This window comes from Copadichromis virginalis, linkage group LG10 (genome assembly GCF_057382275.1).
Source record: "Copadichromis virginalis isolate Kocher_CV1m ecotype Utaka linkage group LG10, C_Virginalis_male_GT1.1, whole genome shotgun sequence".
Classification (NCBI taxonomy): domain Eukaryota; kingdom Metazoa; phylum Chordata; class Actinopteri; order Cichliformes; family Cichlidae; genus Copadichromis; species Copadichromis virginalis.
This window is the reverse complement of record NC_140627.1, coordinates 23,973,828-23,986,614: the sequence shown is the minus strand read 5'-3', so window position 1 is coordinate 23,986,614 and position 12,787 is coordinate 23,973,828. Positions and strand designations below refer to the sequence as shown.

Here is a 12,787-nt window from a genome sequence, read left to right as displayed (position 1 = left end):
ATAGTCAATGCAACCCAGGCCCTTATTAAAGCAACGAATATTCTTGTATAGCCAAGTCAGTCACCTGACCTTAACCCAGTTGAGCATACATGTCACTTGTTGATGATGAAACTTCAGAAAGAAAGGCCCACAAACAAACAGCAACTGAAAGCAGCTGCAGGAAAGACCTGCACATTTGATTTGAGAGTTCAAACTCACTGCTGTAATAACTAATAATGATTAATATAATAACTATAATATTGGTCATATCATATTTACACTGACTTTAGTCTCATGAACAACATTAACTATTTGTTATTTACTAGTACAGAAATGAAGCCCAACAATCATGTTTTACAGTCCTGTGGTCTCAGCCTCAGATACTTATTGAATCACACAAAGCCCATGTAGAAACAAACGAACAAAATATGTTCTCCTTCATTTCTGTCAACCACACGTTTCCCGCTATCATGGTTGCTAGGCAACCTGGGCAGCGAGACGGAGGCTAGACCGTCCCATTTCACAAGCCTCACACTTCCGGCCTTAGCGGTCTTTGAGTACGCGGCCCTTGAGGACCGTTGAGGCTGCGTACTTTAAGGCTGCAGACCCTGAATTGGGATACAGCCAATGAGACAATATTGATGGAGAAGTATAGAGATGGCCAGAAGGAGGTGCACTGCACCTTGGTGGATCAAGAGAAAACAGGGCACTGTATGAGGAAGAAGAGTGCCCAAGAACTACATGAGGGTGGTGCAGGACATGTACGAAGACAGTGAGACAGTAGTGCAGTGTGAGGAAGGAGGTCAAAGTGGGGGTGGGATTACATGAGGGATCTCTCTGAGCCTCTGAGGTGGAGGTATGCATCACTTATACTGTCATCAGGGTCTTTGGGATGCCATCTAACATCAGGGTTAAATAGATCCAACTCATAAAAAAGTTGATGCAACACTTTTGTTAAATCCCTTGAGTTTAAATCTAGACTTCAGTCATATTTTGATTGTTTTGTTAGAATCCATTGTGGTGGTGCACACAGCACAAACTGTTTGTCCAAAAGATTTTGAATCTGACAGTATCTTAACATTATTGTTAAGTCTTTCATATATAATTGTAAAATCTTTTGACTACCTAAAAAAATCAATTTCTGTTTCTATGTCTTTCAGATGATGCTGAAGATGACATCATCTACTCAGATGTTAAAGTGAAACAGCGTACAAGAAAAGCAACACCACGTTCAAATCAAGATGCAAGTTAGCTTGTCCCTAATGCATTCTGACCTAGCACCAGTCTTAAACCTGTTCATGCCAAGTTAGCAGTTTCAGTTAGAAGCTCTCACCAACATCTTACATATAACACTGGAGATTTAAAAAGCTGTGGTCATTAGTGTTTGTGCGTTTCTTGTGCTGTGCTTTGTATATATAGCAGATAACAGCAAAGGTGAGCTGTGCCTCTCTAAGACAACAGCTGAGTCAAGCATCAACCATCATCTCATAGCTTGAGCATTTAAGCTAATATTCACTGTGTCTGTCATGACCGTAAAACAATGAAACCATGTGATACTAACTTAGTTGCACACGGTGAGAAAGTGCATACTATACATGTGTCTTGCATAACACTGGCTTGTTTTTTTTACTATTAAGAATCACAGCAGATGACAAAATGTCCACTTATTATATCTAACAATACAAAAAACATGAAAGATTTACTCTAGAAATAGTTGTAGTTGTGCTTCTATTACAGTTTGTTATTTAAGTCATGTATTTTCAGTGCATACAGCTTTTTGCTTGCAGCTTAGAGTCTCAGTATTGTATGTATCAGCCTGCAACTTGTGAATAAGAATGATTGTTTTCCTTTACTTATATTAGCTTCTGATTAGTGGTTCTGTCATATTCTGGAACAATCTGTAAACTTTAGTAGTAAATGTAAAAACAGTTTGAGAAGTTTGAGCTGCAAGAAATGCAGGGATCAGCACTCAACTCATGAATCCAGTGTTATGTACAAATAACTGGAAGCAATAAAATAAAATGGAAATTAATAATTTACTAGCTGACATGACATCAAAGCACTGAAAACACATGAAAACTCCTCAGTTACAGCTTCTTTCAACAGACTGTCTGTTAATATTAACCCTGGGATGAAGCATTACAGGCTCACCACCAGGTGGCGCCAGTACCAGTGACTTTAGCCACCAGCTGCCTAGTATGCACCAAGTGCTAGTTGCATACATACAAAGCAGACTTACATGGAGAGACTACACATGTATGCTGTAAGTACATGTTTATGTCATTTTTTAGTCTAAGTATAGTGTAGCTTTGTAAAAACTGGACTCTTATTGTTAATGCAACAACTGCTAGCTCAGTTTATGCTTCAGCTATCAAACACATATACAAAGTGACAGAAATGAGCTAACTGGTAGGTTCAGCACCTATCTAGCAGCCAGCGTGATGCACCTGAAACTGATAGTAAAACATTAAAGCAGTGTGTTGCAGATAATTTGATTCTATCCGTGTAAGACAGACAGAAAAAAATAGACTTTTTAACTAGTTTTTTTTTTTTTTTTTTTAACTCAATCTTGTAGAGTGAGAGGATGGCTGAGGAATGGAGAATTGCACTGGTACCGTCTTTTAATAAATCTAGTAACGTACAGAAGGATGAAGTGGATGAGCCATACCATGATGATAAAGGAAAGTTTTGAAGCTAGGTTAATAAGAGAGAAAATGACGAGTGAGCAACAGTTAAGCGCAATGCCAAGAAAGAGCACTACAGATACAGTTTGCATTCAGGGAGTTGATGTAAAAGTATAGAGACGATCGGAAGGAGCTTCACTGTGTCTTTGTGAAGTAATTTCCCAAAAAGTATAAACAACTCTAACTACACTAATATTATTCTATTACTTTTATACCCGCTCATTTAACTAACCTTAATATATTATAATCAGATCTCTCTCCTTGTAGTTTATATGATATTGTACCCCTCTCTTTCTCACTCTGTGTGGGTGTGCTAGTAGATTTTCTTTGTATTTTTAAACATAAACTTCAATCAGTCAGTGCATCTGCAACAAATATAAAATAGAAAGAGCTGTGGTTTTAACCTAACATAGTTTTAGCATCCCACATTAGGGTGTCAACCGATACTTGCTGTAGACCATGTTGATGAGTTCAAATTGCAGGACGTGACAATAAAATCCCTTTAAAGGCATATAGTGCTTCATTGGTATGTTTACAGAGATTCAGAGAAGCATGCGGTATCACAGTCTGTCTAATGAGAATATAATATGGGATTATCTGGGACATATTCCATGATTTTCCATGATTTAAATGAACCCTCAATGCTGTCTTTTTGCATATATTTTAAAGCACACCTTAAAGCATTCTCTTCTGTTACCAACAGTTTAACCTTGAGATGATTTTCTGGGCTACAGTTAAAGTTACTCTTTTTAAATTCCATCCATATAGCAGCTCAAAAATGCTTGATATTAAGAACATGAGAAATAAAATGTCTGAATATCATCAAAAGTAATACTCTAATTTGTCTAATTACTATATTGACATGTTTGCATAATTAAAGACAAGTATGATGAGACACTAAATGCTTGACTAACATGACTTTAAATACATGCTTACTCATTTCTGTCCAAACCACAAGACAAAAACAGCAGCCCAAAGCCCATCATGCCTGCCGCCACAGAGAAGAACTCCAGGTGCTGGTAAGTAATGCTAAACTTAATTCTCATCGGTGAAATTACTGTACTATAAAAACAATTTTAAAAAGATTTCAAAGATCCATTGATTATGATTGTAAAAAATACTAGATAATAGAAGAAGAAATGTTACGAAACCCTTTTGATTGGACACCATAGCTTTGGTGTCCACAGTTCAGACAATATGTCATAAATCTGTTGACCAGAACTACAAAATTTAAGCTTAAAGTAGCGATTTGAAAACAGACTAAGATTTTAAAAGTAGTAATATTTTGTTTGATAGGATAGCCCTAATATGGTGTTCAAAAAAAGAAATGTGGCCTCAACCAGCGAGCACAGAAAAAAACCAAAGTAAAGAATAAAAATGTTTTTCTAAGCTAGATATTTATAATTATCAGCCATATAACAATTAATATAACAATTATATTTGTTGACTTATTAAAATAATAGGAAGTTTTATACTGTGGGTGTCTGACATACAGGTACAACCCACACATATGCACACAGAACTTTAACTAAACGTTGTACTGTTGTACCGCTGGGTATTTACAGTTAGCACTTGATTCTAAACATGTCATGTTGTTCTTATCCTTCTGTTTTGTAACTACATATTTGCTAAATTACTTTATGTTGTGGAAATGTTTCAGGAAGATCTTTGATGAACATGTCAACTATATCTTATAATCTAATTTGGATATTTGCATTTTTAATCATCCAGTTCTCATCATCATGTTCATGTGCATTCTTGTCTTGGTACATGCAAATAAAAAGTGCACAAACAAAAGCAAGAAGCAGCATTGTTGATTAATGTCAGAGAGTGACTCCTGTTAATTCATTGTGGGCTAACATGAACACCCATTGAATCTGACATAAAGCTTGGTAACTGCTCTCACGGGATTAGCTGTAGCACAGGTCATCTCCTAATTGGAACATTGGTGAATGCTCCAGTCTGCAGAGTATCCTTGGACAAGATACCGAACCCCAAGTTTCTCCCAGTGTGTTTGTCAGAGTTGGAATGTGTGTGCAACTGTAAGATAGTAAGATCAAAAAATTGTGTGTGTATGAAACATGTTGTAAAGTTCTTTGAGTGCTCAAGTGGAAAAGTGCTATATAAAAACAAGTTTATTTAATATTTACGTTGAGTCTAATGCTCTGGTTGTGCTGAAGGCAAATAATGTCTTCCTCGATTTTCTTCATGAAAGGGAAAAAAGACCAGAAATATACCATCCAGGTGCCAGTGGTGAATTCACATGCCAGAGAGTAAGAAGTGATCTTCTTTTAAATGTGGTGAGTGACTGTTGTTATGGCGACATTAGTTAAAAAGCATGCAAATGTCTAGTATGTCAATAGTTGTTGCATTATTTTCCAAAGTAAGAATAGTTTCTATTTATCCAATATGTAGATAATCCACACGTTTGATAGTACACTACACATGCAAAATAATCTGATTCTGTCCAAACAGAAGATGATTTTGATCTACATGATCATTGCAGCTCCAGCAATGACCGCTGTGGCACAAGGTACGCTTCAACTATTAAACAGTACGTAGAAGAACAAAACAAATCTACAATGTTAAGTCATTATTAACCTCCTAAGAACTCTTTCATGGCATGCATTTTTAATTTCTCTTTGCTATTTGGGCTGATTGGGACCCGATGAATGTAAAAACAAAGAATTACCAGATTTTTATTTTTTACCTGATTTTTTTTTTTTTTTGACAAAAATGAGATCCACAGATGAGGACCTTCGTTTTAAATTTTAATAGTTCAGTGGCAGTCTAATGTCCTCGTAAGTGGATATCAGGCCTTGTAGAGTAAAATTCAGCATTTTGGTCTAGACAACCCAAATGTTGAATGATGTCCACATATGTGGACCAGGTCCTACGAGGTTAAAGCATTTAAATGTTTTGTCTGATGAGAGAACATTTCTCTTTGATATAGTGCTGTACAACAGTACATCAGACAACAGTGTCATTAATACTATTTCTCAAATTCCATACACGTGGATTTTGTCAGTAACTATTAATCGGTTACATAGATACAAAGTTTATGGATTTCTGTTTAGTACAATTACATGATAGTTATTAATTTCCCTCTTTGTATACATTTGTTTATTCATTTTCTTACCAGGGTCTTCAGAATGCAATCTAACTGAACCTGGACCCCAGACGTGTTTTGGAGTTTTAGGAGAACCACTCGTTTTTTACATACCTACTAAACCACATATGAAGACAAGCTTGAAAAAGAGTACAGAAAAAATTTTAACCTTAATAAATGATACATTAATTAGTCTCAATGAAAAATACAAGAATCGTACTACAGTCTCCACAAATGGAACATTGAAGCTCAACAAAGCAACAAAACATGACTCTGGAGAGTACAGCATGGAAACATACAGTTCTACTGACGGTGTGTTATTGCACACAGTTAACATCCATCTACATATACTCGGTAAGACCAACAACTTATTGACTTATTGAATAACATCTGTGTAATAACAATGTACATGTCAAAATGTGGTTTAGAGCTAAAACCAGAAATTTAAAAAGCAGGTAGTTACATGAACAGTTTTTAGATTGCATTTATCGTTGTTCTTATTGCTGGTTATATATTAGTAAGTGAGTTATAAAATTATCATTCATTTTATGCACACATTTTATATAAGTAAGCTATGAGTAAGCACTTACATAAAGCCTGTATTGATATGTATTTACACTCCTTAGAGTAGCAGTGAATGTCATATTGCAGTTGATACTGTGTCTATATGTGACTATGCGTTTGTTTTTGCAGCTCCTGTGTCAGAACCAGCTGTTACGCAGATGTGTTTGTCACCAAACCAGATGACAGTCAGCTGTTTCTCTGAAGGAGATGAAGTAGAGTTCATTTTGTCTTTGGATGATAAGTTGTTGATACAGACTACAGCCAACGGTACAGAAAACAACAGCGTTTCAAATGTTACCATTAACTTACCTGGTCAACTGATGAAAAACCTGACATGTGTTGCTCAAAACAATGTCAGCAGAAAACAAAATATCACCCACCTTACAAGCTGTACAGGTAATGTAAAATATATGTAATAGAAATGAACATGTTAAATGTGTTGTAAAGCTAAAATATATCTTTGGATAATCAAAGACATTAATAACCTGTAACATTTTTCAAAAGTAGCATAGATCTGTTTTTAAAAGTTATCTATGCTGACAAAGTCTCCCAAAGATAATTCTTTTTTTTGCAAAATTCAGTTTTGTAAAAACTAGAATAACTTACCAGGTACCACTAAAAACAGAGTTTCTGAAGACATATATGATAGTTTGCAGAGCTGGCAGTGGATGTTAAATTGCAATTCGTACTGCATACATATGTGACCACATGTTTGTCTTTCAGCTCCTGTGTCAAAACCAGCTGTATCTCAGGTGTGTTCGTCGCCAGAACAAAGGAAAGTCAGCTGCTCCTCTGAAGGAGATGACGTAGAGTTCATCTTCTTATTAGATGATAACTTGTTGATAAAAACCCAACCCAACATTTCAGAAAACCACAACATTTCAAATGTTACCATCAGCTTACATGGTCAACTGCTGGGAAAGCTAATGTGTATTGTCCAGAACAATATAAGCAGACAACAAACCATCATCCACCTTATAAGATGTACAGGTAATATAAAAAAATGTTCTACTTAGATATTCATTTATTTTATATTTTTAATTATTTTGTTTAGTTTATGTATTCATAGGCATTGTTCTAATTAAGTTATTTATTTGAGTTAAAAAAAATCAATCTTATATGTCTATAGACCAATTACCTTATAGATACTGAAGCATAAATTGCAAGTGACTTGAGGCCATTATATCCCCATTATCTCAGTACATTCTTCTTAATGTATTCAATTTCTAGGTAATATTTCTGACCACTGTGTCGTGACTGTGGCTGTGGTAGGAAGCATTGCCATTCTACTCATTCTGGCTGTGTTTCTTGGTGTCCGGAAATTCCAAAAGACTGGCACTATGACTGTTAATGAAGGTAATATTTTAAATTAACTATATTGCTGCTATCAATTTTATCTCAGTGAGTACCACACATGAATGTATGTCAAATTGTTATAAAACCTTTACAGTAAGCGCCATTATTTGTATTGCTTCTGTACAGGACCACAAGGGATTTTAGTAAAATTTTAGTAAAATAATCAATATGTGATTGAAATGCTGATTTTCACCTTTAATTCAATGAGTTTTACAAAACTTTTTATTAAATGTTTAGTAATTACAGTCATTTTCTCCTCAGCTGTAAAAGGCTGATGGGTTATTGTTGTCATCCTGACAAGCAGTGGGCAGGTGGGTTTATCATTGTGATAACTCGAGAATAAAGCAATTGATATCTTTCGTGTATCTACAAAAAAAATCATAACTTTTGAGAACAAAGTGACGTGTTTGGAAAGTTAGAACATAGGTCTATCTACCTTGACGCTGAGGGTACCACTGGCCAGTGGAGGTTTTTTTTTTTTCCAGTCTCTCGTTTTCAGAGAACCAAAATTTACTAGAAAACTAAAATGATTTAAAGTGTAAGGATCAGTTTTATACTTCAGTCTTGCAGTAAGACTGCCTTCAACCCATGGCCTTTAGCTTAGCTCAGGAAAAGTGCATAGAGAGCTTCATGGAATGGGTTTCCAAGCCCCAGTGCAAAGTGTTGATGCAAAGTGTTGCAAGCAGTTGTGTAAAGCACACCACCATTGAACTCTAGAGCAGGGACGTGTTCTTTGGAGTGACACATCACAGATGGGATCAAGGTGGGGGTCAGAGAATATCTCTTGGATAGAAGAAGAATGGTATATTTGAGATGGCAACTGCAGCTCAACCTTGTACATTTTTAAGAATGTACAAAGTTGTTTGGCCACTCCTAAATGTTTTGCCATCTCTCTGGTTTATTTCTGTGCTTTTTCCACAGAATGATGGCCTCCTTTACTTATACTGACATCTACTTGAGCATTATATTTAAAATTACATCAAAAAGCTATAAAATACAAATTTAGAGCTTTGTTATGACTTTAGATATGATGTCTGCTTCATTTTTCCAGAAATAAAATAGAAACAGAACTTGGTCATGATGCTACTTTTCCATCTATTGTGTAATTCATTGATTAGAGGCTCTGTAATTAATCTTGATTAATCGCATTTAATTGCACAAGAAAATTTGCCCCAAGGCGCCATACTTTTTCATTTAAAGGGGTTTTATTAGGTGACCAAATCAAATAATAGACATGGACATTAACATTGTAAACTCCACCTCTTTTAATTTCTGGAAAGAAAAAATAGGGTTTAAACTGCATTTAAATTCAAAACAGAGAAACAAAAAATAATATCCCTGGCCAAAATTGGGCAGACTTAAAAAGAAAGTGCTATTTTAAGTCCTTTACATACATTTTCAAAGTGGTATTGTCTTTAAATAATAATAATAATAAAAATTTCAAGATAAAGTGCAGTTTTTCTTCTTAAAAAAATAAGGTAGAAACGTGTGACCTGCAAGTGAGAACAGTCTCTCACATGGGACAGAAGTGGCAGGATACTTGTGGGCCAGGACAGACAGCTGTGGGTGGGTCCCTGCTTGACTGACCACCACTGCAGCAGGCAGTCTTTCTGTCGCTGATGGTGGATTCTGCTCTGTACAGACTCAGGGCCCTGTTACTCAGGGCTTCTTCATCTGAATCAGAGTCTAAAGACAATGAAGAGAGGAGGAGGCACTTTGTCTTTGCTGGCTCCTTTGTGGTGGCATCTTTACACTATTCCTGCAGCAGGGCCTCAAGGCTGGTTCAAACCTCTTCTCACTCTCCCCTTGCAACACACTTGAAATCCTTAAAGCGTGGGTCAAGCACAGTAGCTATCTTGAGCCACTGATGGTTGAGTGTAGCTACACGTTGGGATAGGTCCTTTGTGAAGGCAGTCTTAAATTTCACCATGTAGTTTGAGTCATAATTGGAGACCTCCACGGTGTGATGCAGGTGGCAGAAAGCAGGTAAAACCACTGAACATGAGACATATGTCTCACCTCCAAGAAGCTCAGTCACAAACCTGTAGTAGACAGCTCAAGAAAGTAATTATTAATCTACACAATAACTGTTAACTATGGATCTTTTTGAAGAAACAGTAACAATAAGTTAAATAGTTTTATTTACCTACATGGCTCAAGGACTGTGGTTTACCAGCTCTGATGGAGTTAAAATCACTAGCTTGTGCTTTTGTTTGTCCAAAGCAGCAAAAACAGCCTCTTGATTTTTTAGTAGACAAGAAACCATATCCACTGTTGAATTCCACCGTGTGGAAACATCCTGTATAAGTGGCTCTTTCTGTTGCCCCAGTCTTGTTTGCTCCTGGTGTAGTTCTTCCACATTAGCAGGGCTGTCTGTAATGCATCTAATTTTGTTTGATTTTCAGTGTCATGAAGCTGTTGAATTTTACTTGAAATAGTCTTCAAGTAAAAGTAGCTGGAAAGTTAGATCACCTGATGCTAACTGTAGCAAATTTTCTAACCCCCTATCTTCTACCACTGATAGTGGTCTACAGTCCAGAGCAAGCCATTTTGCGAGAGAACTTGTAAGTTTGTCTGATGTTGACTTGCTAATTTTGGTCCTGAAGCCAGTCATTTCATCAAGTTAAGGTTAAATTGTTGATACTCAAACTGACACTGCTGGAGCTAGCAGCTCCCACAGTTTCTGTGCTTGCTGCAACATATTTTGCATTTAGATGGTACCATAAGGTTTTTGCACAGTTTGCACAAAACCACGCTTTTTTCAAGGCTTCTGTCAGGTAGTCTTTTGAAATGAAATTTGCCTCCGATCAGTCCTAGCAACATGCTTTCTTCTGATTCCTCGTAGCTCTGATGTGTGTATCAGTGTAATTGGTATACCAGGAAATCCAACATTAACAAAAGTTCCTCTTTGCTTGAAATGCAAAGTGTGAATAAATACGTTTTCCCCCTTTTTTTTCTAATTAATTAATCACAATTATCGCGTTAAATTGCCACCCCTAATAATTATCCAATTTTGGGCCTAATGCCTTAAATTAAAGGTAATTAAAACTAAATGCTTTATTTCAATCACAGTTTTTTGTTTGATTTAAAATCCACTGTGGTAATGCACAGAGCCAAAGCTACAAATATTGTGTCATGGTGAATGTTTGTGAAAACTTTCTTGCTACAGGTTTTTGATGTACAATATTAATCTCCTTTGATTACACAAGACACAGATTTCTCTTTCTACTTCTTTCAGATGATGCTGAAGAGGATGTTGTCTACTCAGATGTTAGACTGAAGCAGGATGGAAGAGAAACAAGAGAAACACCACCTATTTCAAATCAAGATGAAAGTTAACGTTGACTTTTGGTCAAGTAGCTAATAAAACTATGCCAGTTTAGCAGTTCCAGCTGTGCAGTTAATGTAAAGGTAAACATATTTTACAAGTACTCACTGGATTACTTTAATTTTGAAGAAAACATAAAGGGATAAAAAAGGAATTTAGAAGGCATTTAATATAATGAGATAGTAAATTAAATTAAATTAAATACTTAATACTTAATATTCGAACTACATTTTATTTAACATAATTTAAATAAACTACAACAACCCTGTAAAAGTTCCAACCAACATTTTACATTTAGCCTTGGAGATTGAATAAAAGGCTTTGGTCAGTGATGGTGCTTTCCTTGTGTTGTGTTCAGCAGACGTGGGCTGTGCCTTTTGTTTGAGATAAAAACACAGTGAAGCATCATGGTTACTTTTTTCTGTGTTGTCATGACATTAAAACCACAAACTATATCCTGTATTCACTGAGCTGCTAAACCTCTAAACCATGTGACATTACCTAAACTGCACAGACGTCATCGAGAAAGGAAAACTGTATAATGCATAAAACACTGGCTTGTTTGTTCACAGCTGTTAATCAGAGACTTAAGAGATCTAAGATCATGAAAAGAAGCTTTAAATTTTTTTGAAGACGTTTTACCTCTCATCAGGTGGAAAGTCCCAGTTATCTAACCCTTAGGAGGTGATCATTGACCCACTATTAATCATCTGCGACATGACATTAGCCATAGTGTGTAAAAAGGCGTGGTCCATTACCATCAGAGGTTTTGGATGAAACCACTGAAAGACCTTTACCCTATCATGTGACCTATTGAGGGATCTCAGGACTGCATTGTGGGTAGCTGACAGTTGGTGTCATAAGCTGCTCGCTCTGTTCAAAGGTGGTCGTTCACAGTGGACATAGATGGTCTCTTTTGCTCCTCTTTCAAACCAACCATCTGTCTTTTCAGTCCAAAATATGAACATTGGTATCCCTGAAAGAGTGACTTTGTCCTTTAGGTGCAGAGGTACAGCTGAGTCTTGACCTGTCATGGTGGCTCCTCTATGTTGTGTCACGTATTTGTCGAGTGGCTATGCGGCTTCTCCAATGTAGAGTTCTCTGTACTGCACAGCATATGCTTTGTTGCTCGGCTTGTGTTTTGGATGACTGAGAACCAACAGAGACATCAAGCAATACAAAAACATGAAGGGCACAAACTCCCCTGCAGGCAGTTCTTCTAAGCAGTATTTTAATGAAAAGTGTGATTGATATGAATAGCTTGTGTAAAGTGACATAAATTCATCAATAATTTATGTTATATGCTTGACATGTATGAAAAAGTCAGTAAATGGACTTTGTGAGACACGTATAACAATGTGTGTTTGGTCGGCAACCTGGTGATGCAATTAAAATTCATTGTCTTTTCAAATGCAATGATAATAAATGCTTTGAAGCTTGTTGACCAACATTTAGATTTCCAGTAATATTTGTCAGGTTTTGTGATCCCATGCCAATTTTTAACTACAATAAAATCTGTGCTCTCCTCATGTTTTACATAAATCTGTCTCAAAGTGTTACATTTATTCTCTGTATGTATCTCAATAATACAAACCATTACGTTTAAGTCAAGCATAATGTAGAAAGGGACAACGCTATAATAACCCTTACATTAAACAAGAATCGGTGTTTTCCTTTACATGTATTATTTGGTGATTAGTGATAATTCTTGTGATGATCTAGTAAAAGCTGTAACCTTTAGTAGTAAATGTAAAAACGCATAGTATC

At 36.2% G+C, this 12,787-nt stretch overlaps 1 protein-coding gene across 1 annotated transcript; it reads left to right on the top strand.

Annotated features, from left to right (window-relative positions):
- Positions 1–4,885: 4,885 nt before the first annotated feature.
- On the top strand, positions 4,886–12,556 carry LOC146700512 (uncharacterized). Its single transcript, XM_085471417.1, has 7 exons — positions 4,886–4,963; positions 5,139–5,196; positions 5,806–6,126; positions 6,466–6,732; positions 7,060–7,326; positions 7,567–7,692; positions 10,931–12,556. The coding sequence occupies exons 2-7, from the start codon at positions 5,142–5,144 to the stop codon at positions 11,029–11,031; spliced, it is 1,137 nt and encodes a 378-aa protein (XP_085327543.1). The 5' UTR covers positions 4,886–4,963; positions 5,139–5,141; the 3' UTR covers positions 11,032–12,556.
- Positions 12,557–12,787: the final 231 nt, after the last annotated feature.